This window comes from Fusarium keratoplasticum, chromosome 11 (assembly GCF_025433545.1).
Source record: "Fusarium keratoplasticum isolate Fu6.1 chromosome 11, whole genome shotgun sequence".
Lineage (NCBI taxonomy): Eukaryota > Fungi > Ascomycota > Sordariomycetes > Hypocreales > Nectriaceae > Fusarium > Fusarium keratoplasticum.
In genome coordinates this window covers 277,640-298,648 of record NC_070539.1, presented here as the reverse complement: position 1 = coordinate 298,648, position 21,009 = coordinate 277,640, and the positions used below count along the sequence as shown (strand labels likewise).

The 21,009-nt window shown below is 50.8% G+C and overlaps 7 protein-coding genes across 7 annotated transcripts; 5 read left to right on the top strand and 2 right to left on the bottom strand.

The window, feature by feature from the left end:
- Positions 1-595: 595 nt before the first annotated feature.
- On the top strand, positions 596-2,567 carry NCS57_01290000 (uncharacterized protein; the record flags this gene model as incomplete). The annotated part of the gene is made up of 4 exons (XM_053062558.1): positions 596-943; positions 995-1,571; positions 1,629-2,418; positions 2,477-2,567. 4 exons carry the CDS (start codon positions 596-598, stop codon positions 2,565-2,567), a joined length of 1,806 nt encoding a protein of 601 aa, XP_052907453.1.
- A 1,281-nt stretch (positions 2,568-3,848) lies between these two features.
- On the bottom strand, positions 3,849-5,668 carry NCS57_01289900 (Fungal-trans domain-containing protein; the record flags this gene model as incomplete). The annotated part of the gene is made up of 3 exons (XM_053062557.1): positions 3,849-5,150; positions 5,216-5,253; positions 5,314-5,668. 3 exons carry the CDS (start codon positions 5,666-5,668, stop codon positions 3,849-3,851), a joined length of 1,695 nt encoding a protein of 564 aa, XP_052907452.1.
- A 1,334-nt stretch (positions 5,669-7,002) lies between these two features.
- On the top strand, positions 7,003-7,961 carry NCS57_01289800 (uncharacterized protein; the record flags this gene model as incomplete). Its single annotated transcript, XM_053062556.1, has 2 exons — positions 7,003-7,216; positions 7,267-7,961. The coding sequence occupies exons 1-2, from the start codon at positions 7,021-7,023 to the stop codon at positions 7,959-7,961; spliced, it is 891 nt and encodes a 296-aa protein (XP_052907451.1). The 5' UTR covers positions 7,003-7,020.
- Positions 7,962-8,796: 835 nt separating this feature from the next.
- Positions 8,797-9,812, top strand: NCS57_01289700 (uncharacterized protein; the record flags this gene model as incomplete). The annotated part of the gene is made up of 3 exons (XM_053062555.1): positions 8,797-9,192; positions 9,248-9,551; positions 9,610-9,812. 3 exons carry the CDS (start codon positions 8,797-8,799, stop codon positions 9,810-9,812), a joined length of 903 nt encoding a protein of 300 aa, XP_052907450.1.
- A 1,370-nt stretch (positions 9,813-11,182) lies between these two features.
- NCS57_01289600 (Cupin type-1 domain-containing protein) lies at positions 11,183-11,962 on the top strand (the record flags this gene model as incomplete). Its single annotated transcript, XM_053062554.1, has 1 exon — positions 11,183-11,962. The coding sequence occupies one exon, from the start codon at positions 11,183-11,185 to the stop codon at positions 11,960-11,962; it is 780 nt and encodes a 259-aa protein (XP_052907449.1).
- Positions 11,963-13,313: 1,351 nt separating this feature from the next.
- On the top strand, positions 13,314-14,333 carry NCS57_01289500 (SRR1 domain-containing protein; the record flags this gene model as incomplete). The annotated part of the gene is made up of 2 exons (XM_053062553.1): positions 13,314-13,458; positions 13,510-14,333. Exons 1-2 carry the CDS (start codon positions 13,419-13,421, stop codon positions 14,331-14,333), a joined length of 864 nt encoding a protein of 287 aa, XP_052907448.1. The 5' UTR covers positions 13,314-13,418.
- Positions 14,334-14,659: 326 nt separating this feature from the next.
- On the bottom strand, positions 14,660-20,747 carry NCS57_01289400 (uncharacterized protein; the record flags this gene model as incomplete). The annotated part of the gene is made up of 5 exons (XM_053062552.1): positions 14,660-18,627; positions 18,676-20,001; positions 20,070-20,238; positions 20,290-20,421; positions 20,619-20,747. The coding sequence occupies 5 exons, from the start codon at positions 20,745-20,747 to the stop codon at positions 14,660-14,662; spliced, it is 5,724 nt and encodes a 1,907-aa protein (XP_052907447.1).
- Positions 20,748-21,009: the final 262 nt, after the last annotated feature.

Sequence of the window (21,009 nt, the reverse complement as noted above, 5' to 3'; positions counted from 1 at the left end):
AAATTTGGGTGATTAGTCAACTTGTATAATTTATCCTAGTGAACAAATGGGCCAAAAGTAATGCTTGCTCTCAGCAGGGAGCAGAGCAAACACAACACTGCCAAGCGCAAACGCAAGCCCTACTGATGCCTAAGGTCTCTACTTCTGAAACGAGGCTGCCAAGTATTGGGCTTAATGGCAATTTATCATGTGACTTAATATCAGTCGTGGCTGTTGCTTGGCTCACGTGCCCCTCGCTGTGTAACCAGCACTTTGTTATTTGTTCTTCACCATTTGCACGTTTGTCGCGTCTTCATCTTTTCAAACTGCTTTGCCTTTGAGTCCAGTATCATCCAATCATCACTATTTAGTTCGGCTCATTCTTAAATCATCTCTGGAGATTATCTTAAGCCCTTCCCCTACTCTGAACTCTGCCCCACCTATGCGTTCTCATCCTCTACAATGCCTGACCCAGACCCAGAACCCCCTCAACTCCAACGGTTTCGTGAGTTAAAGAGCCTGGTTTCCAACTATGAAAAAGCATTCGAAAGGTTACCGCCCCAGATGCCGCCTTTGAGAAGAGGTCTAGCGAGATTGAAGCACGTCTCAAGGAGGCATGGCCCAACTGTCAACTGCCAACCCTGAGGACATGCCCAAATGTCAAGAAAAGATCGTCGAGTTGATTGGGAGTAAGACAGAAATCAAACTCGGCTACAAGAGACAAAAGGAGCTCTATGAGGTTCGGCTGCGGATGCTTTACAGTGGGCTACGCGATCGCATCAGTAAGGTCATGGTGGAGCGGCCTGAAGAGACGCCAACAGCGGCCACCTCGAGGGATGGGGATCCTGTCATTCGAAAACCACGAAATAAAATCTCCCTCTCATCGACGCCATCTCTTTCTTCACCCGCCAAACCATCCAGCTCTTCTCGCACTCCGACAACTGCTTCAGTCACTCGCCCAACGGTAAGCCTGGTCCAAATACCAGACGTGAATACGTACCTGACACGTTTCTAGCGAAGACGAAAGGATCCATCGTCAAGTCTGCTTACACCCGAGCAAAAGCGTCGCAAACTCGAAAAGACCCCGCGTAGACACCCTCGTGGCAGCCATACCGACCAACAAGAATATCAAGGCATCACTGACCCAGAACCTGGCCAAGTGTACCTTGCCTTTTGGGAGAGTTCCAAACAGTGGGTCCCGGTCCTTCTCTTGCCCATGACAGACCTCGAGCGAGTCGGCGTCTCAGGCTCTCTAGACAGCCTCGGCTTGGCTGAGATACTCCCCATTTGCTATGATCAAGACAGTCTCACGGGAGAGCACACGTGGCGAGATGGATACAAGGATGGCCAACCTTTTGTCACAGAGCGCGAATTCCCCGCCATGTACTTTGAGGGACGCACGTTTCCGGACAAGAGCCCCGTGGGATGGGTTGCTGCCAAAGACCTGCGCAGATTTGATGTCGCCGCTGCCGCTAGTCGTCTTGTTCCGCAGATTCAGATGGTTCGCAAATTTATCAAGGAACGTGCTGCTAAAGCGTCTTGCAATGGAGCAGAGGAGGAGACAAGTCACGAGAAGGGCGTTTCTTCATGTGGTACGTTTCCGATGAGCTGATGGTTATTGTGATCCTGCTAACACATTCCGTTTCTAGTGGATGGCCAGTCCCCGCAAGAGGCTTCTACAGTCGTGAATCAAGATGAACAATCTGCTCAAGTTTCACCCGCCCCAGAAACAGCCGCAGCACCAGAGGCATCAATGAACGGTACGCAGCCTGCATCTAGTCCTACGCCAGAGTCTCAACCAGCACCGCACACACCTGTGACTGGCGAGAAGCCGAGACCTGATACTACAACCGAAGCTGCGCCAAAAGAACGGTCAACGGGTGACGCCCAGTCCAAGTCTATGGAAGCTCAGTCAGTGTCACGGGATTCAACGCCTCTGTGGCCCTATCGCCTGGTCATGGCGGACTTGGCACCTTCAACTCGTGATCCCACACCAGTTTCGGAATCTGAGCTGAGACCCCAGAATACCATCACAGCAATGGAACTGGGTCAAACATCGGCGGACAATGTAGAGCCTGCGCCCGAAGCTGTCATGGCACTTAACGAGGAGACCCCGACAGATGAGTCACCTGGACGTACGGTCAAGGTTGAGCCCGACCTGGACATCCCGCGCAACATCAATATTCCGCGCGATATAGAGATCATCTCGATCGCTAGCACCGAGCCTGAAGAGGAAGAAGAAGACGATGGCGAGGCCTCAGGGCCAGAGTTTACCAACGCCACACTTGAACTTGAGGGCCTTCCAGGTCCAGCAAAGCAGCCAGGTGCTGTGGGAGAAGGCAGAGCCGAAAAAGGGCGACCACCGCATCATGACGAGAGCCAGGGTGATGCCCAAACCGAGAGTCTCCCTGGCCAGGCGAGTTTCGATTCGCTCAAAGCGTACGAGCAAGCACGAAAGACACCCCAGTCCTGTCGTCCAACGGGATCAACACCGCAGACAGCTTCGGACAGAGCAGCTGATCCGGACCAACCGCGACAAGATGGAGTATGGCGTGAGAGCGAGTCTTGGCCGCTACGCACACCAATGAGGAGAGATATTGTCGTAAGAGACACGACTGGGAGGAGTATGCATGCTATTCTAGTCAAACATGGCCTCTTCGACCTCGCGCGTCATTACGAGAACCCCAGTTTGGACCCTTCAGCGGATTCTCCGATTTGCACATCGCCAAAGGATAGCACCCCGCGTCCTCCAGGAGCGGAATTGCAGCCCGTTGCAGAGACTCCGAGCGCTGGTCGTGACTCAATTCACATCCGACCTGGCACTCGCGATCTCCCTCTTCCACGGTCAAGCCCGCCGTCCATTCATTTCACGCCTTTGAACTCCAGTATTGTCACCGTCGACCACGGCCGCACGCTCAGGCACAGCAACTTCCTTGCCACCCACGTTTGCTCGGCCATCAGCTCCCAGCTCAGAGGCTCATCATCACGATTCAACCAATCTATCAAATTCAAACCAACATTTGAACAACTATGGTATCAAACGAGTCCCAGAACCTACCGGTGCACAAGCAGCCAATATTCCTCGCCTCCAAACAACCGCGTCACAAGGAGCACCACCCCAGGGGATCATGCGCGGCACCAAGTGGCACCCCTCCTTCCCTCCAGGCCTCATAACCTACCTAGAGGATGTCTTGCGAAAGAACGGAGCTCCGGTCATTGGGATGGAGTCGCTCATGAATAGCTATGGCAAGTACTTTTGTCTCTTGTGCAAGCCGGCGAAACGCAAGGCCTACGTCAGGGCTGGTAGTTTTGTATCCCACATAACTCGGCACTGGGAAACAAATGAGGGTCATCGGCAAAGCTGAGGGGATCTATCTTCATGGAACATGCATCAGCGGGCTCTGTGGCATTAGGTTTGATACCGTTATGTGTTGAAAAGTGTTCTTTGGTTCGTTGGTTGATACCATCAAGCCTCTTTCTGTGAAAAGAAGCATAACCATTGAAGAGAAGGGGAAAAAAGAGGAAAGTCTAGAAAATAAAAGGTCAAAAATCATAGAAGAGTCATGGTGGAGAAAAGGGAACGGCTGGAGAAGATGAAATGGGTAGCCGATTCTCGTGAGTTTTGTGTTGGGAGGCATCTGTCAGTCAATACGCTTGGTTCTAGCCATGGGGACATTTTAGTCCATAACTTCAATAAGAAGATTCCATTAAACATTGTTGCTAATTTTCAGTGAGGAGTGAAGTGATTACCCATGAACAACATATGCTCCTAATGAGATGTTTCTGCGCGTAGCTTGACGCCAGATGAAGTCAGTCCTGGCCAACAGGCTTTATACAAAACATGTGTGGTTTAATCCTTTCCGTATAAATTAATCCAAAAACCACCCAGGCAACAAGCCATCCAAGTTCAAGCCGAGGTATGTCTCCAAGTCTATAACGGACCCATCTGGGTTGGTTGGTTCCATGCTAGGAGTTGGATCAAGAGCGTGGAACAGAGACGTCAACAGGTCCGCTGCTCGTCTCGCCTCACTTGATCGATTTTTGGACCGGAGCCAAAGCTCATGAGTCTTTCTGAGTGTTGACAGGATACGGACTTTCATGTCTGTTCCTGCTTGAACGAGCGGATGAGGTCCCAGTGTCGAGAATAGAGCCTTGGACAGAACCACTGTAGCTAAGAGAAACTCGTGGGTAAGAGTAGATGACAGCTTCCATCTCACTAGCCACAGCGGTCCACCTGGTTGTGCCACCTGGTCGAGCAAACCTCTATACTCCAGAAGTTTGAGAGCTGCATTCAACAAGATGTTGAGAGAACTGTCCGGCCGAGCAAAATCGTCTTGTTGAGGCGGCGTCGCCATGCAACGAAGATGAACAAGCATCTCCGCTTGATGTAGCTGAATGGCCAAGACGTAACGGTGCATGATAGTTCGGGGATGGTCGTTAGGCCCACCAGACCCCAGCTTGAGGACCAAGGGAAGGGAATCGTAGGTGGCTTTGAGTAACCCGGCGGCTCCGGCAGCCTTGACCGGGTCGTACTGGGTAGCGTTTATAATGTCAGCCATGACGCCCATCACTTTTGCCATCTTGTACCTCGCTATGATGAAGAAGACGGGCGTTTGTTGATCGTCGCCTCTGGAGGGTGGAAGTTCGATGGTGTCTTCGTCAAAGTCCTCATCGCTGAGGTTCAAAGGATCGCGAGTGTCCCATTGACCCTCTTGGACCATTTTCGGTACTCCGATTTGCATCGACACCATGATATCTGAGATGTATAAAGTTGCCCACACTCGTCTTCGAATCTCGCACTCAATGGGGCTCAGCTTGGGGAATTGTGCTGGATCCCGATGATATCCCATCCGCAAGGCAAGACGTAGAATGACACCCAGAACCAACCAAGTGTCAACTTCAGTGTCTGGCCGTCTGATGTGTTCGATGGTGAAGTAGTGTAGAAGGGTCTCGATGACGTACGGGCCTCCTCGACTGTAATCTGCCAGGGACAGACACTGGACCACTTGATCGATGTAAAGAGGTCTTGCGGTGCGCATCTGGGTGTTTTCTACATCAGGTTCAGCCAGCATGTTTGCTGGGCTGAAATGTGCTGATAGACACATCATGGAGTACAAGAACCCCAGCCACATGATGGAAGCGCTGTCAGGGTTGGACCAAAAGTTCTCATACTGCAATAGTTGTTAGGAAGGACATACCACATTGTGTGCAAGCCCGTCTGTATTTCGTAACATACCTGTCGGAAAAAGGTTGGTGTATGAAGACATGCGATATCTGCAGTAACATTCCATCAATACGCCGAAGAATCAACCAGTGGATAAGTTCAACACGTACGTGGCATCATATCGAGGTCAGTAAAGTACTCAGATACCAAACGGTCTACCACAGGCCTAGGTGGCATGGCAGCAAGGACATCTTCCCTCGAAATGTTCTCTTGATGTCCAAAGAGAAGTGCAGGTTTCTCGACTGGATCCCTGGCAGGGCTATCATCAGAATTTGGTGACGGGTTATCGCTCTCTGATTGGACTTCATTCTTCATCTCAGAGATGCTGTCGAGAATGGCGACCCAGTGGGTGCTGCTGACGTAGGACGGTGCACCTGTAGACGTGTTCAAGTTGCCGGCCTTGAAGTTAGGTTGCTGAGACGGGCCTGTCTTGTTGAGGATGTCACATAACGAATCCAGACTCATGTTGGATAATTGGTCAGTGTTGTCGGGTAGTGGGGTTGGATGCGAGGCTGCGCTAGACTCCATCAGAGAGATGATTTGATGTTCCAGATTATCCAGTCTCTTTCGAATGCCAGTCGAGCTCTCGGCCCTTGGTCGAGACACGCCAGCCCTCTTGGGCGGCCTCGTAGGTGGATAGGTACATGTTGCAGCAATATCACGCTTCACACAAGTGCTGCATGGTAATTGCCGATCACATTTAGCCCTTCTCAATGTCAGACTCACGAAGAAAGTGAAGAATCGGAGGATGGATGGGTCAGTGGATGCCGCTTACTTTCTCACTCTACAGGCATTGCACGAGAGCTGTGGCTTATCTCTCCGCCTGTTCGGAGGCGGACGTCGACCCGAGTCCGGGGACGATGACGGATGGTCCATTATTTCCGGACGATGGTTTTTTTAACCAAGGAGTGTTTGTATAAGTTGAATTTGACTCTTTTCCATGTGTTGATGGGATTGAGCGGGATTTTGTCATGTCCGCCATCCTCCGATCCTCCGATCCTCCGACCGTCCGACCCCGTGACCCCGATCCGGTCCCGCGGAGGATAGAGTGCGGATCCTTATTGGTGACAGCACAAAACGACAAAAAGCAAAGATGATCTGATAAAATATTGTATTATTTCATTAAGTGTGCGTATGCTCTTCAGGTGAGATGTTGGGAGAATTATGAAAGCATCAGTTGGTCGTGAAGGGCGAGAGTATCCCCAAAGACGGGCCAAAATACCACTGATGACCCAGCTAATTGTCTATGATATCCTTCTTGGGCTCCGGTGAATCTGTTTTTACACCGTTTGGGCTCATGGCCAGCTAACCGCGGTATGAGGTTTAACAAGAGAGATAGATTCGTGCCATCAACTTGCAGGACCCAGGAACCAGCACCGGAATAGAAATGGCCATGAGCTAGACCGAGTTTGATGATTGGCCATGGCTATTTGCATCATTTGAGACATTGTATAATCTGAAATAGGGTTGGTTGTTCCAACTTTCCTAGCCGTCTCACAGACAACCTAGGTGGCTACGCACCATTCCTTGTTGTAGGCAGTATGTGAAGAAGCTGCAACTCCTACAGTGACAGTGCTACATTGGCCATTGTAATACGTCTCGATCATTCAATCAGTCAAGACAGTTTCCCAACTTCGTAACGTCGTATTAACCCTCGGAGATAATGTGGATGCGACGGCTCAGAAATCTATTCCCGAGGCCCCTTTCTTAATAATCTCCGACTCCGCAAACTAAACTGCCTAGGGTTTTCCCGAGGCGCGCTTGCTTGAGCCCTATTCCACCATCAATCATCAAACCAACAAACCTGTTCCTCAAAGATGGGGTTATCGCCGCCAAACTTAGCCAATCGGGGTCCTGCGTCTTCTGTGGAAGCACAGGGCGGATGTGACCAGGTCAGCCAGCAGAAGGCCTCAATTGAGCGAGCGGCCAACGGCAGCTCACCGCTAGAGTCTCACACTTTTGAGGGGGCCTTGGCATTTGGGATGCAGGATGTGTTGGACGCCTCTGCTGCGGGTATGTTGAAATGTGCATCTCTCACTGTCGTACGCTTACAGGCTTTACAGACCACCTGAGTCCACCTATTCCGGGACCGGATTGCGACATTTTCACGTACAAGGATGACAACATTATACCTTCAGCTCTGCCAACAGACCTCACACGACCTTATTTGCTCGTAAACATTGGCTCTGGAGTATCATTCTTTCAAGTATTTGACAATCGTCGATGTGAGCGCATCACAGGCTCGTCATTCGGAGGTTCTGCCCTCTGCGGACTTCTGTTGCTTCTCACAAAAGCCCGCACCTTTGATGAGATGCTTGAGCTTGCAGACAAAGGCGACAACTCGAATGTCGATAAGCTTATTGGAGACATATATGGTGTGGACTACACTCGGATTGGCATGAAGATGACTGCTGTCGCATCGACATTTTGCAAGGCATTCAGCAAGGAGCATCGATCACAGTACCACCTCGCTAGAACAACATCCGAAGACGATGCATCACAAACATCAAGCAAGCCTCCCTTTTCGGATGCCGATATCTGTCATTCTCTGGTTTTCGCCTTGTTCAACAATGTTGGACAACTTGCGACACTGCAATCACGGGTACACGACAACACCGACATTTACTTTACGGGTCCTTACGTTCGAGGCCACCCTCTCATCATCAGGACTCTTTGTATCGCTGTTCGATACTACTCTGGAGGAGAAAAACGAGCGCATGTTGTTAGCGATCCGAGTTTCACAAGCGGAGATGCATGAAACGGGATGCCTTTTACCGGCCACTTCATATACCCTCTATCGATTGAGCTACATAGAAACCATCATATCATGGCCCCCTCTCTGATCAACCAGGTATCACCAATAATTAAGCCACCAAAATCGCAACCCTCTCCAAACACGGCAAGATGATCTCCAATGTCTTAAAAAAAACACGCTATGACGTCCAACGATCGGCGATGCCACCACCTCTTTCCATTCCGCCCTAACACCAACACGTCGCACAGGCTGCACTAGCAGGAGGAAAAGGTCCGCATTGGGTCTTAGTTACGTGCCAACGGGCTGTGGCTGTCGACGAGAGGGTAGGGTGACCCTCCACCACGGCTTAATATAGATTAGCTTTTGGGGTCTGCAAAGGACGAGAAACTACGGATGGACGAGATGGGAATGGAATGTAACGTTTGTGGTTCAGATACCTGGTCAGTTCTTGAGGCTCCCTGGCAATTACTGGGATGAGAACCTCACCGTCAGCACCTACAATATGCGCCTATGCAAATCTATGTCTATCGCTACGTGAACCGTCTTTAGCTGTGCAGTTGAGCATCATCTCACCGCAGCAAGCCGTGTATATCACTTCACTAGACAATCACAAAGTGCACTTGATGTCATAGCGAAGAGTACCCAGTAGCCTACCACAGGTGTCACCATCGCCCGTTCGATGCAAACAAACAGCCAATGTGCGCGTCATTTTCAAGCCCAGCACATCAGCCAAGAGGAGGGTCAAATTTCGTGTTTGTCTCAAGCCACTTTAGGTAGCTTGATAGCTCCCCCAGGTTTTCTTGATCCCAAAAATTGAAGTTCCCTGCTTTTCTCTTTCATGCGCACAGCAACACCATCTTTTTCTTTGGAAACGGATTTTCAGGTTCGACTAGGCACTGACAGCAAGGATCCAGCTTGTACAGCTCGACACACCAAAGCAATGGCAACATCAGACGAAGCCGGCGTTTTAGACGGTCCCCCGCATCAACGGTACCAACTCAGTCCAGTCGGCCGTCACCTCGTCGCAGCGTCTGGCGAGTTTGTGGGGACATTCTTCTTCCTCTACTTTGGCTATGCAGGGAATCTCATGGCGGTTCTCCAAGCGCCATACACGGCGCCTAATGGAGGATTGGCCAGCAGTACTGATATCTGGATCGCCGTGTCGTACGGGTTTGCCCTTTTGGTAAATGCATGGGCGTTTTATCGCATCAGTGGCGGTTTGTTCAACCCAGCTGTAGGCAGCCTCTTTCCCGATCTGGTATATACGCAAACTCATATTCTTTATATAGGTGTCTTTGGGTTTATGTGTTGGGGGCCAATTGTCATGGACGCGCGCAGCTTTCCTCTTCCCTGCACAGGTCCTTGGGTCTATTTGTGCTGGTGGCCTTGTTGATGCCATGTTCCCGGGACAGGTTGAGCAGGCCAACACTCTTCTTGGACCCAACACTTCTGTCGCACGCGGTGTCTTTCTCGAAATGTTCTTCACAGCACAACTTGTATTTGTTGTTTTGATGTTGGCGGCTGAAAAGTCACGCGACACGTTCCTTGCACCCGTTGGCATCGGACTGGCACTCTTTGTGGCCCTTATCCCCGGTGAGTAATCCCTAGTCTTCTTCCGGCAACATTCCCGAGTACTAAAACTCTCTGATAGGCGTTTCCGTTACGGGTGGCTCTGCAAACCCAGTGCGCAGCTTTGGATGCGCAGTCGCAGGCGCAAGTTTCCCCGGCTATCACTGGATTTACTGGGTAGGACCGGCTCTCGGTGCGACCCTTGCTGCTCTGTATTATCGGCTTGTCAAGCGGTTGCATTATGAGGAGGCGAACCCCGGACAGGACAGTCCTCACGAGGTGTAGTAAGCGGGCGGTCGGCATTGAAGGGAATGCTACCCTACAGCAACGGCGATGCCGGTATTTTCAACGGATAATGGGGGAGAGCAAGGGATAAATATTTTCGGGTAATGGATGGAAACATTTTTGATGATTTCGATAAGCGAGCTATAATGTTAGGGCATTAAGCATGAATTGTAGGAGCATAGCTGGGAATGTAAACGCTTTGTTTCAAGCGCTTATGAAACAACAAACAAAGCTCTCACAACAAGTGTCACTACCCGCCTACAGAAAGTCTAAAACACCACTAATACCACTAAAGCGATACTTCTTTAGCATAATCCAAAATATTTTTGCTGTCAATTTGTGCCTTGAAACAACCAATACCAGCGCAAGCAAGGACTGCTCCATGCAGCCCTCACTAGCCACTCCTCAAGAATGCAGAGTGTGGCTAGGGCGGCAGCAAATCTATTAAAAGCACTCTCCTCTACCATGAACCCTGCAATTTAGACGTGTTTTAGTCAGTGTTACTTGGTGGTATTAAGATTACGTGGCTTGGCTCAAGTCAGGCACGATGGATCCCAGCCACTTTGGAATCAAGAAGCTGTCATACCCCAGATGCACTCGACAATCTCGCAAATCCATCACAAAAGATCTTTTTTTTCTTTTTTCACCGACCATCATCATGTACATGAAATGCGGGTTAGAGCTGTCATTGTAACATTGCAGAGTCAGCAGATAATTTCGGGGACCTCAACTTGGACCGTAAGCTGCATCACCAAGTTGGGGTCCATGGCGTTCCCTTTGCAGGTTAATGCTTAGTAGTAAAAACCAAACAAGGCTAGCCCTAATCTCGCAGAAACAGATCAATCGCCGACCAGCAAATGGTCTCCGCGGTCATCAGCCCCAGCCGATCCTTCAGGCCCCCCAGCCCCCGAAGAGGCGGAGCAAGCCGTTTGGTACTGGAAATAAACGGTCAGCTATGCCAAGCTTGACTGTCATTGGCTACCATTCCGGAACTCGGCTGCCAGCGCACAGAGATTCAACTCAGCCCTGCTGGGTGCTACCAGGGAGTTAGTTGGGAATAACAGTGTCATGTGCGGGACTGGCAGTACCGATGCAGTCAGATTCTTGTGATGTTAGCGCTGACAGTTGAGGCCCAAGAGCCTTTTTTGCGAGCGGCCGACTAAGGATATCACAGCTTCTAGCGAGGTCAGAGTCCGAGGTCAAAGTGCTTATAAGAAGAACAAGACGGACTAACAAACACCATCATCACTCACCACCACTCTTCTACCCCATCAACAACACTAATCAACCGCATCAACTCAACAAACTTCTCACACTCGACAACTTCTAATCACTTCTAAACTCTAATCAACACTCCCAAATCACTCAAAATGCAGTTCATGAGCATGCTCCTCCTCGCCGGCACGGTCCTCGCCGCCCCCGCAACCGTCGCCGAACGAGGAAACGACAGCATCGACAACGTTCTCCCTCCTATCGTCCCCATCAACACCCGCTCTGGCGACAGGGACCTCATCGCCAAGCTCCTGACCGCTCCCACCCAGGTCGAGCGCGTCAAGCTCCTCGACCAGCCTGGCGACTACGTCTTTGACTTCAAGGCCGCCACTGGGGCTGGAGAGTCCAAGGGAAAGGGTGGTCGTTCCACCTCTGCCACTGCTCTCACCATGCCTGCTCTCATCGGCAACGGTGCTTCCATGACTGTCGCTTTCCTCGGCCCTTGCGGCATGAACACTGCTCACGTCCACAACCGAGCCACCGAGCTCAACATCATTGTCAAGGGACGTCTCGTGACCAACTTTGTCATTGAGAACGGTGCCCGACCCATTCAGAACACTATGGACACCTGGCAGATGTCCGTCTTCCCCAAGGGAGCTATCCACCAAGAGTTCAACCCCGACTGCGAGGATGCCGTCTTCGTCGCCGGCTTCAACGACGTCGACCCCGGTGTGAACCAGATTGCCCAGAACTTCTTCAGCCTGAACGGCGATGTTGTCCAGGCTACTCTTGGTGGAATCCAGACTATCGACGGAAAGGACATTGAGAGCTTCCGCGAGATGATTCCCGCCAACATTGCTCTCGGCATTGATGCTTGCCTGAACAAGTGCGGCATCAAGAGGAACGCCAAGCGCTCCCTCGAGGAGATTCTTGCATAATTTTTCGGTATTTTTCTTTCATTTGAAAACGGTTCGGTTGGGTGATGGGCATGCATGGTATGGTTTAGACTGATGATGGATGACGGGTAGGATGAGGGAACGAGCACATGGCATATTTACCTTCTTGCACATATTCTGCACATATTCTTGTTTCATATCAGTTATCTATAGACTGTATATAAGTTTTATCATTTTCATTCCTTAGGTACATTATAGAACATCACCCTTTGGTTGTTTTATTTAAAATGCTGTAACCCGACCCGCGACGCGCCTGTTTTGAGATCACATTGACTGCAAACATCACAGTGACAACAGCATCGAGGGCACATAAGAGGTACGGTCTGGGAATACTGCTGTTGATGCACGGGTTCTATATCTTTAATTGCTAGTGAGTATGCTGCCATGGAGCGGCATTGGGCATGAACCTGAATGTGAGTTTGGCAGATACCCGACAGACTGGCCAGTGAAAGATCCCCGCGATTGCTCTCCATTGAGAGCTGACTTGGCTGCCAACTTACAGTGATTCCATGCCTTGTCAGATCGGGTACCATAACCGTGAACCCTGGCCATCGGGTCCACCAGTGTTTATTGGCAGGCTGGAGCGATTGGGGCAATGTCAAAACGGTCCCTCTCTTTGCTTGGCCGGCCTCGAGCACATTCTCATTCTTGATTGGCGCTGCAGTGCGAATGATTGCCAGCCGAGGTGCCCTGCTCTGAATTGTAGGTGGCTAGCTTGACGCAATTGACTCTCTTGGGCTGTGACTAGAGGCCAAGGGCTGACGTGAGGTTGGAAATTGGGAGGTCTGGATGACGCCCAGTCCACTGTCTTGGATGCTTCCATCCAGAATAACGTTAGTTTGTACGCTTCAAAACAAGGGCCTGACAGGGCTGTTAGCGAGTAAAGAACTTTGGTATGGGCGGCTAGACGTTTAACCATGACCAATGAACCTTGCCAGGTTCGTTGAGCGGAAATATGACACAAAGTCCGATGACTCCCACATGCGTCTGACTCGACGAGATATTTATCTCGATTCAAATCTCATGAGAATGCTCGGCTTGTTAACGTTCTGCCGCCCTTATCATGTCGAGAGATGACTCAATCGGTGATTTGTCAGATCAGGCCAGCGTAATCTAGCTTAGAAATGTACATTCCCAATTCGAACGGCGCTCGCCATTTTTCCGGCAGACGCGATCCCTGTCGGCTTATCAAGCACCGCTGACATGGAACACCGAAGAAACCGAAGACCGAGCACGCAACGCAACACAAGCTCGTGTTGAAGAGTTGGATGATAAATGTGGTGTTGATCGAATAGCTGTATAAAGATAATCCGTTGCCTTGACTCCCAAATCCCATCTCAGAGTTCCATATCGTAAACAATACACTCTGCCTTCAGCTTCATTCATACCGATAAGACATCGCTCAAGTGCTGACCTTGTCACATCGACACTAATCCAAATGCGACACACAATTAAACCTCAGCCCTTGGAGGGCAATGGTGAGCCTGCCCAGGCGCGAGTGCTAGGGTCTTGCTGACAGGCGTTGTTAGGCGCGCGATCTCATCAAACGAAAAGCCTCAAATCGTCTTCGCGTAAACATGCTGGGTCCTCTAGGCAGTTGGATCAGCTTTCTCGGCTTTACGATGATGCCATGGATCTTTTCAACCAGTCTGCCCTTGCTGCCTCTTTTGAGGATATGCTCAACGTGAAGAACCGCCCACGGATCACGAGACTCGTCTCTCTTGGTCTTGGCAGCCTCCTGGACTCGAAAGACCAACAACGTCGGATTAAGCAACTCGTTATCTTTATGGCTATCGCATCCCACCTTACGATACCAATGGCCGAGAAGGGTCCGCTCACGTTATACGCCCAAGATCCCACGTTTACAGCCATAGACGAAGCTTTCCTGAATGGTCTTGGCATTACTGTCCTTAGAACACCATCTTCTTCGGATTTGGGCGATGCAGGACAAATGATCAACGAGGAGACCCTTGTGTACAGCCCATTTTTGACGATCGCAACATACAAACTCCTATTCTCGCAATCATTGCACACATCAACACAATCTTCATCGGGATCACCAAAGATTCCGATTCTCGTTAGCGATGACTTTAACGCGTTGAAACTCAAGTGGGATAAGAGGACGAGCGAGCATAGAGACGTTGAGACCTTGATAAAGGGAGCAAAATCGGGCAACTATCGTCGTCGGGCAGTTAATGGGGAGGGCTTTTGGACCGAGTCTGATCGTCCATTCCCATTGGCGATATACTGGAGGCAAACAGTCACTCAACAGAAACGAGGTATAGAACGGGAGTCTTGCGCTTCGACGATGAGCTATCCACGAGAGAGCCAGGCCATATCTATCCAAGTATAGATGGCATGTTGGAAGAAGGGAAGGGTTGCGTTTCGGGACATAATAGAACTTATACAGGGCAGCGATTTAGCGGGGCGTTTCGGACAGCAATTGAAGATTATACAAGATATATTTACTTCTACTCCTCTGCATGATTCTCTCGCAAGCTCTACCTCATATTGTGCAGCCACCTGTCACCCTTATTGTGGTATCTCGTGTCAACTGCATCCCACCTCTTCTCTGTAAACACTATCTTCCAGTTATGTCTCATCAGAGCCTCGACCAAGGAAGAGTTGGGTCGTGACTTGGCATTATCTGGAGACTATCGGCAGTACCCACCTGGCCGATCATCTTGCGGGCTTGGACAAGCCAGTCTCTTGAGTATCGCCTCCTGCTGACTTGAGCAGAGACTGAACAGTATCCTCGTTCCAAACGTGGCCTGAGTTTCTCCGTTCTGTTTCTTCGCTCTTGAGGACAACTTCTAGCGAGAGATTGCCATCGGCATCACGCTTGGCCGCATCTGCTCCATGCTCGAGTAAATGCTTGACCGATAATGTTGAATTCATCTTGCCGGCAAGATGGAGCGGGGTGTCGTAGTTCTCACGACGGTAGTTGGGGTCAGCCCCGTGCTGGAGCAAAAGCGCAACAAGGTCTGGTCGGCTGGTTCCGATGGCAATGAATAGGACGTGCTCGAAAGGACCACCGACCTCATTGACGTCTGCACCATTTTCAAGAAGCCTGACAACTGTCTGTTTGCTTCCAATCAGACAAGCCACATGAAGAGGCGACCCTGCTGCACTCTTCGTCACGGAAACAGGGCTTGCACCGTTGTCTAGTAGCGTTGCCGCAATCAGCTCACATCGATGGAACCTGGGAAACGCGATGGTAGGAGGATTGCTGCCGATGTCTTTAGGCCACACGGACAATCGCCGGCGCTTCCGTGCTGTCGCACTCCTTGGTTTGTGCCATGCTGGCCCTGAATTTGAGAGGTCGAGTCGTGGTGTTGCACAGGCCTCCAAGGCTGCTTGGAGTGGTGTTTTGCCCTCGCGAGTGGTTGCGTTCAAGTCAGCTCCATGTTGGATCAAGGTATTGATCACAGATGATTGTAGATGCGCAGCTGCAAGGTGGATGGGATAGTCCCCTTTGTCGTCAGCCTCGTTGGAGTCCACGCCTTGCTGCAATATCCGCTTCACAGCTTGATCAGCCCCCGCAGAGCAGGCTTGACGTAATCTCAAGGCGGAAGTAGGGAAATGGTCAAGTATAATGCCCACGCTTCTGCTGTTGTCTTCCTTGATAGCCTCGGAGAGAGCTTTCTCGATGATGGGTTCAGGATCCGGAGCCTCCATCAAAACCTCCAGAAGGGCCTCGATGATCCGGATGTCCTTCACCTCCCTACCATAGGGTTTCTTGAGAGCCACTATCACAGGATTCTCCCAGGGCCCTTGTACGATGTCGACTCTTGCCCTGGCTGCTAGCAGGTCTTGAACTATTCCCAGGTGGTTATGCTCAGCTGCCTCTGTGAGGACTGTGCCGACTTTGGCCCCGTGTTTGAGCAAGAGACGCACCAGATATTGATCCTCTACGTCGACTGCGAGAGAAAGTGGCCTTCTGCAACCTTTGCTTGTATGGTTCACGTCGGCGCCACGTTCCAGAAGAAGCCTGGCAATGTCCAGTCGTTTCCTGGAGATCGCTGCACAGAGCGGACACGCGTGCTCGTCATGGAGACTGCTGCAGTTGTCTCTCTTTCTGCCCTCCGCGTTGACATCAGCACCAGAGTCGATCAGAGTTCTTGCCATCTCTAGGTTCCCTCGCAGAACAGTAATGATGAGCGGAGGCTGATCAACGTCCTCACCTATACGGTCTGACTCGTCGTCGGATGGAACAGCTCCAGCCTCGAGAAGGGCATTGACTATGCCAACTTTGTTTGTCCTGACGGCCAGTTGCAAGCAGGAAGATTTTATATCTCCATGGTTCTCGGTTTCGAATGTCGATCCCAGCTTGAAGTCTGCGCCGTTGCGAAGAAGCGTGCGAACGACCTCCTCGTGACCGCCGACAATCGCGGCACGCAGCGCCGTCTCCCACTGCCCTTGGAGGATGTTGACTTGAGCACCTGCACTAAGCAGCCGAAGGACCATATCATTATGTCCACAACGTGCTGCAGCCTGTAGAGCTGTTCCGTAGTAGTGTCCTGCAGCATTGACATCGACGCCTCGTGACAGCAGCGTGGCGACCAAGTCGTGGTGATTTAGAAAGGCTGCCATTTGCAGGACATGCCCGCATCTCTCGTCAGAAGCTGCCCACTGGGGATAGAGCGCCATCAAGGTAGAAAGGGCTGCTCCAGGTCCTTGCTTGAACACCTCTTCCAAGGGCTGATTGACTTGAAAGCCGCGGCTACGATAAAAACATCCCTCCTCTTGGGGAGAAGAACATCCATCCTCTTGAGGATAGGGATCAAAGTAGTACAATGGCTTCCCAAATAGCTTTTGAATGGTGGTTTCTTCGTCAGGAAGTTTGGCTCCAGAATCCAAGAGCACTTTCAGTGCCTCCCCACTTGACACCTCTCGACCTGCTGCCTTGAAGATGGTCGAGTCTTCCCACACAGTCAGGTTGGCATCGGCACCAGCTTCGATTAACTGTTTCACCACTGAAGGAGGACAAAACTCTGCGGCGGCTTGGATAGGATACATCTGTTGATCCCCAAGCTCATTTGGGTCGGCCTCCAAGTCCAGCAGCACTTTGACAGTCTGATCAGGGTCGGACTGAGGGTTGATGTTACGCTGCATGCAGCCATTCCTCGTATAACCGCAGTCTGCTTGTGTGAAGCCTCGAAGAGCGGCTTGCAGAGGCGATATGATAGGGAGAGAAGATCCGGTATTCTTGGGACTTGATCGAGAAGGGCGCCAGATATCCACTTTGAACGGAAACTCTGACAACAGACCTAGCAGAGAATCGAGAGCAGGCTCGTTGACATTTGCCGACACGTCTTGGATTAAGTATTGAGCAACACAGGCATGTCCTCTTTCGCAGGCATTGACTAACGCGCCACCAATAACCATGGTGCTAAATGGTGCTATCTCTCGCAACGAGATGAGCAACTTGACGATATCGAGGTGGCCATTTGCCGCTGCTCCGACCAGGCAACTGTCTGAGACTTTGGACATGTCGTGGATGTAGTCAGAGTCAAGGAGAAACTCAAAAAGGGATTTGAAAGGTGAATAATGGCCATACGTGGCACACCGGTTGAGTGCTTCTGTCAATTGTTCTGGCTTGAGTTGACAAATATGTCTTGAGTCGATGATGGTCAACAGTTCATCAAGCTTCCCATGGGTACAGGCGGACCTCAGATCTTGAGCCACCGACCCGGGGGGCAAATCATCGCTTGCCTCGTATCTTTGAGCCATCGTGAGCGTCTCCGCCTTGAACTTGTCCAGTTCGACAGGGGCGCAGTACTGGCCTACAATGGCAAAGACTTGCTCCGCCACTGAACAATTCCGAGTCTTTGATTGACGCGCAGCGCCAAAAAGAGACTCGAGGCATTCAGTAATGGGTATCCTGGTAGCTAGATGCTTCAGAAGAAGATCGAGAATCGAGAAATGGCCTTGTTCCACTGCGACTACAGTAGCTTTTTCGACTGCGTTGTTGCCAAGATCTAGAGCATCTGCCAGGCTGAGGATCAGATCAACCACACTATCATGCCCTGCCCGGACAGCTGAATCAAGAGCGTTGATGTACTTGAAGGAATACCTCTCCTGATCCTTCATGGAACTCTGTTTCCGAGTCCAGAGATGCTGATCGGCCTCAAAGATGGCCTCGAGGTTTGTGAGAGGGATTGCCGCCTCCAAACCATCCTCCTTGCCCTCGCTCTCGTCATATTCGCCGTCTTCTCGAGCAACCCTCTCCGGAGATGCTTCACGTAGAAGGTCTCTGGACTCGCTGGAACGGGCCGGCCATTTCTCTTTCCCATACAGCCTATCGCGTGGCCGAGACGGGAAACCTCTTGCGAGCAAGAGCAACACAATATCAGCGTGGCCTCCCTCTATTGCGGCATGAAGCGCGTCCTTTGTGTAGCCTCCAATAGAATCGTCTGCCCCTGCGTAAAGTAGTAGCTCTACTGTGTCCAAGTGACCATTGAATGCAGCAGCCTGCAAAACGGATCTATGCACTCCTCCTCGTCGTCGAAAAACGCTCGCTCCTGACTCAAGGAGCATTTTGACAATGCTTGCGTGTCCTTTCATTGCCGCAATGTCCAAGGCACTCCCAAAATTTCCCTTTGCATTGACGTCTGCCCCGAGTTGAATAAGTACCAAGACGACGGCTTGACGATTGAGTAAGCTTGCCGTAACCAATGGTGAACCGAATTGACCTTCGGTTTCGATACTCATGCCATTGTCTAGGAGATACCTAATCGTCGCTAGGTCACTATACAGAACAGCCACGGCTACTGCATCTACCGGAAGCGGATGATAAATGAGGGACGATGTCTTCAGATACCAGGCGAGAACTCCAATGTGGCCACCTTGTATGGCCTTTCGAGTCATTGAAGTCACTTTCTCCTTGTTTTCCTCGGACAATAGCCGATGATAGAAGTTGGAATGCTCAAGTCGTCCAAGGCCGGTCACAGAGCCTGCTTCTGTCGCCTCCACGATGGCCAGTTCGTAATCTGCGAAGGTCTTGAATGATGCTTCGCTCTGAGCAAGATGAATAGGAATCTGTTGCGGGCCACTGGCCGTTTCGACTCGAGATTCAATACCAAAGGTGCTTCCTTCTGGTGAGGATGTTCCGGCTTCGATCTTTCTCTCTATACAGCCTGTAAAACAGATCGCATTGAAAGAGACATCACCTTCAGCTTGAGTTGGAAGAAAGCCTTGAGACTCAAGGTGGTCTTGAGCCAGCGTGGAGAAGACGCTGATGCCGTCACTGCAAGATACGAGTATCTTTGCCACGTTGCCCGTATTGACAGCAATTTCCTTCAGGGCTTCCATCAGATTGCGACGATCAACCTCCTTGACCTTGTCAATGGCGGTAATGACAACCGTCAAGGGATCTTGCTCTGCTAGTTCAAGAATGAGTTGCACACACTCGTGGCTGTTCAGCCTGGCGACATGTTGCCCTCTCACTCTTGCTAGAGCCGATCGGCGTTCAAAGTCGGCCCATAGAAGTTCGCGGATCTTTGTTTCGTCGTTCTTGTGAGTGAATAATTGCGACAAGATGGTACGCATAATGGCGTCTGACAAGGAAACCTCATTTCCATATGGCATCTTGGCGCAGCAGATGTGGGCAAACGGGGCAGGAGATACGGTCTCTTGGGCAGCGTCCCACAACTCGTCGACCGCTGCAGAGCACCAACCAGGAGGGGCATGAATGAATAGCAGACAAGATGAGCTTGAGAGGTGCCAGGACCGGAACTGTGGGTCGTCCAGCACCAGGTTGAATGCTGATGAATCTCTGACAGGCTGGCGGAGTGGTAGAGGGGCAAGCCACGAGTTCAATCTCTCCTGGCTATCCGCAGCCAAAGTCTTCCAGTATACCAGAGACAAGGGGGAAGATCGAACGAAAGTTGGTTCTAGGAATCGTGATGCTTGAGCCTCGTCAAGTTGAGCAAGATTTGGTATGTCTCTTGCTTGCCTCATGATTTTCTCTATGCCAGCTGAGTCCTTCCCAGGGCGAAAATCACGTTCCTCAATGGTGTCTGTTGTGCTGGGGTTAGCATTAAAAACGACAGACTAAAAGTGTCATGGGAGCACATGTCCAACCTACCAAGAGTGTTTGCTTTGTAGTAGCGGATCATTCTCCCAAGATGCTCGAGAATTTCGGTATACAGGCGTGTCAATGCCATCACCAAGTCGTCTCTCACAGAAGGGCTTTGTTGATGAAGGCTCTGGCGTTCGACTTGGGCGCATTTGATTATTACGCGGGCAATTTGTTCCTATCGCAGTCAGTCGAAGTTTTGGTCTGAGGGGCCTGAAGTATATCTTACCAACTCGCTGATCACAAGGCCATATTCTTGAGCATCCTCGATCAGCTTCCGAAGGAGGTATCGAATAGCTGTCCAGGGAAAGAAAGCATAGATGGGATCAGACAGCCCCTCATTTTGGCTTTCTTGCTGGAACTGTTTAATAGAGCAAGCTATCTTCTGGAATAGGTCGCAAGTAATGATCTTATTTCCATAAAAATCTCTGAATCTCGACCTTTTTTGGACGCAAATTTGTTCCGATTCACGGGCGGTTTGCATCACAGCTGACTTGATAAGGATAAGCCGTTAGCCTTTCCAGCCAACAGAGCATAGCATCTCAAGGAAGCACATACCAGGATATCTCTCTTTTGCGTTCTCGCGGTTGTTTTCAGCACGGCCTTCAACTGCTCATCTCCAATCTGAGTGAGAGCATTCTCCCACAGGCTCCTGATATGAGCGGGGAGATTTTGCGTCGGATCCATGATCGATTGCGCTACAGGTGATTGTCGTTCAAAAGGGGCAGAGACAAGGCTCGGGGGTCGCAAAAATGGTTGACATGAGCTTCGAAAGGTATATAATGACAGTGGCCAGCATGGCTGGATTTATTTAGGCAGATTAGCTGCGCCACGGGGGTTTCATATAAAGCTGTCCTGTTGGCTGTTGGGCTGCTGATGTTGGCTCATCCCTGGTCTGTGTTGGCACAGTGCACGAGCATGTATGGACCTGGTGCGACGGTGTATTCGA